This window comes from Arvicola amphibius, chromosome 12, assembly GCF_903992535.2.
Source record: "Arvicola amphibius chromosome 12, mArvAmp1.2, whole genome shotgun sequence".
Lineage (NCBI taxonomy): Eukaryota > Metazoa > Chordata > Mammalia > Rodentia > Cricetidae > Arvicola > Arvicola amphibius.
In genome coordinates, this window is record NC_052058.2 from 80,364,273 (window position 1) to 80,370,829 (window position 6,557).

At 34.3% G+C, this 6,557-nt stretch overlaps 1 protein-coding gene across 1 annotated transcript in view; it reads left to right on the forward strand.

Moving 5' to 3' along the window:
* Positions 1-4,318, forward strand: part of LOC119827250 (complement factor H-like) — a 52,304-nt gene extending 47,986 nt beyond the window's left edge. Inside the window, exon 15 of the mRNA XM_038348710.2 lies at positions 3,416-4,318. Within this exon, the coding sequence (XP_038204638.1) occupies positions 3,416-3,639 (224 nt within the window). The 3' untranslated portion in view covers positions 3,640-4,318. The remainder of the gene's footprint in view (positions 1-3,415) is intronic.
* Positions 4,319-6,557: the final 2,239 nt, after the last annotated feature.

The window sequence follows — 6,557 nt, forward strand, 5'->3', positions numbered from 1 at the left end:
GGGATATAGGAAGGGTGGATATGGGAACAAGGAATTATATATCTTACTTAAGGGAGCCTGTTGTTTTTCTTGTACAGTGTTTCTGTTCTTATATTTGCCTTTGATCAACATTGTGTCAATTAATGCCCAGAATGAGAGACAGGAATCAAATTTTAATCATGTCCATGCAGATATCAATTATCCTTGTATCATTTATTGAATATGCTATCAATTCTCTAGCATAAGTTTTAGAAACTCTTTTAATGTCAATTAACTATAGATGCATACATCAAGTTTTCACATCATTTTTCTCATTCTTTGGACTGCTCATCCCAGTGTTGTGGTGGTCTGGTTACTGGTATACATTAAAATAAGGTATTATGATATAATCTTTCTTTATGATTTTATCTTTGCTTAAGTTCCAGTTGTTTTCCAATTCATTATACTTCCATCTGAATTGATCCCCACCCCCATTTGTATTGTTATCCCTGCCTTAGCCCTAAGTCTCCATGGCAAGTTGGTCAGTCTTAGGACACAGTGGAAAACAGAATCTACAGTGTCAGAAAGCTAAGAGCTCTTAAGAGCAGAAAACCACTTGGGAGACTGAGTCTTGGGCAGTTTGTTTATTGGGGTAACAGGCTTGTTTATATATAGTTTGAAGATTAAGGAACAAGCAAAACACACCTAGTTTGCATACAAAGATCAGATTGGGGACAGGCAGGCATCTGTCTATAAGTTCAAATACCAAAAGCTTCCAATACAGGGTAAAGAGAAAAGAGGGAACATGCAGAGGGAAAAATGCAACAAATACTTCAGCTTATCAGCTGGCTGGTTATCAGTAAAATAACATATGTTGCTACCAGTTTTCTGGTGGGGAGGAAAAGACTTGCTTACTTTTAAAATGATGTGACTTTTGCCCTCATGAAGTGGATCCAGAATTTTTTGACCTAAATCAGGAATGAACGCCTGATTCTTAGAGTAAAAATTCAGAGAGATTACAGGGTGCAGGCCCATGTCTCCAATTTGTTTGATTCTGTAAATCCACATATCTGTATAAAAAAGCATTATTGGTATTTTATTTGCATTTTATAGAGTATACTAATGCCATGGGAAACATGAACATTTTAATATTAATATTTATTCTTCTGATCCATTAGTATACAAATTTCTCCATTTTTGTTTTTTCATGTTTTTATACCAGTTAATTGATATTAATGATTGAAGTCTTTCACTTCGGTTGTTAAATTTATTGCTAAATTAATTTTTGAAATTACTGATAATAAGATTACTTTTTTGGTTAAAACTCAGAAAAATGGAGTTGGTCTATAGAAAATGAGTGATTTTGTATAATGATAATACTTTCACTACTTAATCAGTTTTGTTTCAGTTCTTATATTTTGGGTGTGTCTTTAGAATTTACAATGTATAGAAATGTTTAATGCTTATGTAATGTATTGATTTCACTTTCTGCTCAATAATTGTATATTTTATCTTCCTAATTATTATAATTCAAATTCTGAAACTGCAGTAAAAAGACTAAGGCTAATGGACACTTGTTATTTATTGCCAATCATATAGTCATTTTTTTCTTTTATTGAAAATATTTTTCATATAATATATCCTTATTAGAGTTTCCCATCCCTCTATTCCTTCCAATTCCACCCCACTTCTCCTCCTATCCAGACCCAATCCCTTTCTGTCTCTAGAAAAGAACAGGCTTCTAGGAGATGAAAAACCAAGCATGACAAAATAATATAAGATGTGACAAAAACTATCACTTAAATGTTGGACATGGTAACCAACAGAAAAGTCCCAAGAGCAGGCAAAAGAGTTAGAGACCACTTGTTCTCACAGTCAGGAGTCTCATAAAATTCTAAGTTAATAGCTATAGTATATAAATAGAGAACCTGATTCAGATCCATACCGGCCCCATGCCTTGCTTGCTTGAGTCTCAGGATCTTGTTCTTCTGGTGTCCTCCATACCCTCTGAATCTTAAAATATTTCCAGCACCTTTTCTGTGCAGTTCCCTGAGCTCCCAGGGGAGTGATTTAAGGGAGACATGCAATTAGACTCTCCCTAAATCTTTATAAATTCTATGTATTAGCCCCTTGTCTGAAGTGTCGACACTGTAGGCTGAGTGTGCTCTGCTGGGTATTGACTTTGCTATGCAGAAACTTCATTTTCAAGCAGTTCTGTCTGCTGATACTTGGTGTTAGTTTTTGTACTGTTGGTGTTATATTTAAAAATTCTCATCTATTCCAGTATCTTACAGAAGTAATGAAACTTTGAAGGGCTCTTGCTGCCTTCCTTTTTTTTCATATTTCGTGTGTGTGTGTGTGTGTGTGTGTGTGTGTGTGTGTGTGTATCTGCTGGATAGATTTTTTTTAAACTTCCTTACTAAGGAGCCTCTACTAGAGATGTATATTGGGCAACAGTGCTGGAGTTATTTCCATGTAGCACCTATGGGTTGTTTGCACGTAATTAACACCTTTGTGTACAACGTGAACCAATGTTTTTATAAATTAAGCTGAAAATGTGACACTTATCAGCTCAGCTGGGTGATAGAGAGAGCTCAGGGTATAGGATGATTGTTGTGTCAAGATTCCTTCAGTGGCTGGGGTGGATCATAGAAGATGATGCAGGTTTTCTCAGAAACTGTGATTGGCCAGAATGCTACTCTCAATGGCTGTTATTCTTGGAACCTTCCTCAGAGAGAGGTCAGTAGAAGTCCCCTCTGACTAGACAGAGACGTGAGACCAGATGCTGTAATGGGAGATAGTTAAGGAATTTGGTACCCACTCTGTAGCACTTAGTCCCACCCTTTACTGTAGTCTATGCTGAGATGCGCTGTGGGGCAGGATAGCAACACTAAATGATTGGTTGGAGACAGCACAAACTTGGTCATTAAGTTCTCTTGGTTTTCTAGCAATGTTAGGAAGAATCTGCTTTCCAAACAAGTCACTCACTTATTCAGTGATATAATTTGATAGATTTATTTTTAAAGCTATGAAAATCAAATTCATAACACAATAACCACTATTCAGAGTTACAACTATTTGAGTGAATGATGAACGTTATGAAGTGGCTATGATTTGGCTTTCTAGTAGCAGTATTTCTCTGTATACTCATCTAACTGAACATCAGATCTGAACATCATACACTTGTCAAGGTTCAATTTTTTTACCTTATCCAATAACAAAACCAATGTAAACATGGATGTCCTGAAAATTAGTACTTTATTGACATTAGGAATCCTTGCTGTTGGAATATAATTATCACATTAAAAACATTGTTTTGTCACCATTTGCTATACAATATGAACTAATCATATGTGTTGGTTTAATACAAGTTTTTAAAAATTTTAAGAAATAATGCTTCAAAGCTGAGTCTCTGTAGGTTTATCTATTAATAAACTTATGGTGATCTTTCTTTCAGATGCATGTGTACTATCAGAAGAGATCATGGAAAGTCATAATATAACTTACAGATGGAAAGAAAACCGAAATATTTATCTTCAATCGGGGGATTATGTTGAATTTATGTGTAAATATAGATATAGAAAGGCTAATACATCACCTCCATTACGTACAATGTGCATTAATGGTCACATTGATTATCCCAGTTGCTCAAGAAAAATTCTTGGCTTAGTAGATGAATGAACCTTTGCTTAGAAATGTGCATGCATATTACTTACATTTTATCTTACAATTTACATTATACTTATAATTTATCTTTCATGTATTGTTTAACTCATTTCTTTATATAAATATATACTTTTGCTAATGTATGATGATTAATGTGGAGCCTGAGACCACTGCCATAAATGCAAAAACAGCACATTCAAACACCTTAACCAGAATGTAATGTGTCCTAGCAAAATAAACAATGGAGAGAAATAGAAGTAAAAACTTCAGTGTCTGTTTCTAACTATTACATTTCAAAATTTCTCCAATCTTCCTCTATACATTTTGATGTAAGGATCTAATTCATGGTGAATTGAAGACATATTGCTTCATTTTCAGATTTGTATTATTGCTCATATAAATAATAATCAAACTGCCATGTTAACATTAGTAATGAATATAGGTTAATGTTACATACTACTTTTGTATTAATAAATAAATCCAAGAAAGATTTTACTCATGAACTTTGGCACATTGAAATATTCAAGCAATTATAGAAAGGAATTAAAATTTAGCTGGGTATAGGATTCTGTCAATGACATAAACCTATAACTACTCTGTATAACTGATAAGCAGGCAATGAGCAATACATTCTTTGTGCAAATTTAAAAAAAAGGAGAATAAAAATAAATGCAACAAAGTTTATAAAAAGAAATACTGAAAGAATATATGTCTATTCATTTACAAATATGCATGTAAATAATAACTAATGAACAGAAAGACATAAATTCAAAACATACTAAAGAGTGGTATTGGGCTGGAGAGATGGCTCAGAGGTTAAGAGCACTGGCTTATCTTCCGGAGGTCCTGAGTTCAATTCCCAGCAACCACATGGTGGCTCACAACCATCTGTAATGAGATCTGGTGCCCTCTTCTGGCCTGCAGGCATACAAGGAGGCTGAATACTGTGTACACAATAAATAAATAAATCTTTAAAAAAAAGTGGTATATGGGAGAGATTGGAAGGAGGGAGGGTAAGGAAGAAATTTAACTACATTATAATGTCAAAAATAAGTATATGTACTCATCACTGTGATTGGCCAAATTCTTTTTTGTTTATTTTTTTTGCAAACTTTTCAACTTTTAATAAAAATTTCTTTTAAATCACCATACAAATTTATAATTTTGTAAACAATTACATAGAATCCCAGGTGTCCCACATGCTCTGCCACACTTGCTATTGCAGTGGGACAACTTCAGGTTTGGTGTCTTCTGTGCTCTGAGGCTGTCCTTGTCTCTCTTTTGCTGCTCTGAGAAATGTCCAAATGTAAAGCAGCTGAGAGAAGAAAGGTTTTTGTAGCAAGTTTTCTTGTCAGACTCTTTAGATCATCGGCCCCCAAATGACAACATGGAAACTTATAACTAATTATAGACAGTTTGTGATTTACAGTGAATGTGTATGACTTACTAACTTCATGAAAGTGAACAAGTGACAAGTATCCAACAAGAACTGCTAAGATTTTGTCTTTATCCCTAGACTCTTTATATGTAATATGGCACTGTAAAAGTAGGTTGCATCAACTCACCACTGTATGTATTTGGCGAAGGTAAGCAGGCAACATTTCAAAACCTCACATGTGTTTGCTCTGATTAATAAAACATTGGGTATTTAAAATGGGTTTATTCTGACATTGTTTCCAGCGTATCTTAGCTAGTCAGGATGTAACTCCAGTGTTCACTGAGGAGTATTTCTTTATTTTTCAACACCTCTACCATTAACATAATAGTTTTTGACCTATTAAAAATAGATTATTTTAACAAAAGAAAGTCAAGATGATCTTTAACTTCTCAAAGTGTTTGTACTTAAGTATTTGAGCTTCTCAGACACAGCCGTGGCTAACAAAAGTTGTGTGTTTCCAAATTTAGAACATTATTCAGGATAGATCATATGAAACAATGAAACTCATCTTTAGAAGTACTTGGGATTTTATGGCCACCTTTTCTCAATCCCAAGCCCCTACCATCTGAAGGTCTGCATGCATGGGAGCACTTCACAGCACTGGCTGCATGAATACTTGCATTTGAGGTCCTGTGCACTACAAATGAGCACTCTGCTCACCCTCCTCTTACCTACTGAGACCCTTACAGTGTTATCTAAAGTCATGTGCTGGTTGTCACTCTCTGTACCCCATTGATCACTCAGACCTCCTTCTTTATTTAACCTTCAAACCTCAGCCTCTCAGCAACTGTAGTGACAGGCTTCTTTTGTTTTGATTAAAAATATTTTTTTCATAAAATACACAGATCATGATTTTCTCTATCCAAACACCTATCATATCCTCAAACATACCTACCCATGAAACCCATGCAACTTCTATCTCTTTCTCTTTAGGAAGCAAATTAATGGTAAACAAATGGAAAACCTTAAATAAACAAAACATAAAAATAAGAGGTACATAGACACATAAATAAATGCATATGTACACATATATGCACACACACTATGGGTATATACATATGTATGTATGTATGTATGTATGTATGTATGTGTGTATATATATATATATATATATATATATATATATATATATACACAAAACCCATAGAAACAAACCACATATAGAGGCAAAAGACCAAAAGGCAAATAAAGCTCAAAAAATAAAATAAGAAGTCAAAAATCTAAAAAAAAAAAATTGAGTTTGGTGTGTAATTTATTGCTGGACATAGTGCCTAAACTTAAGTGTGGTTAGTATACCCTACAAGATTCCATTGATGAAAACTGAGTTTTCTTTTGCTAAACTTGTCAATTGCAGATAACATAATGGTTATGAAAGAAAGTCCATGTCCACTTCTCTCTCAGCACTAAAATGGCTTCAGAGAACATCCTGTTCTACCCTTAGTTTAGTGCCTTTCTCACCTCTAATAGAGAAGCTTCCTCTTGTAGTGGATAGAAA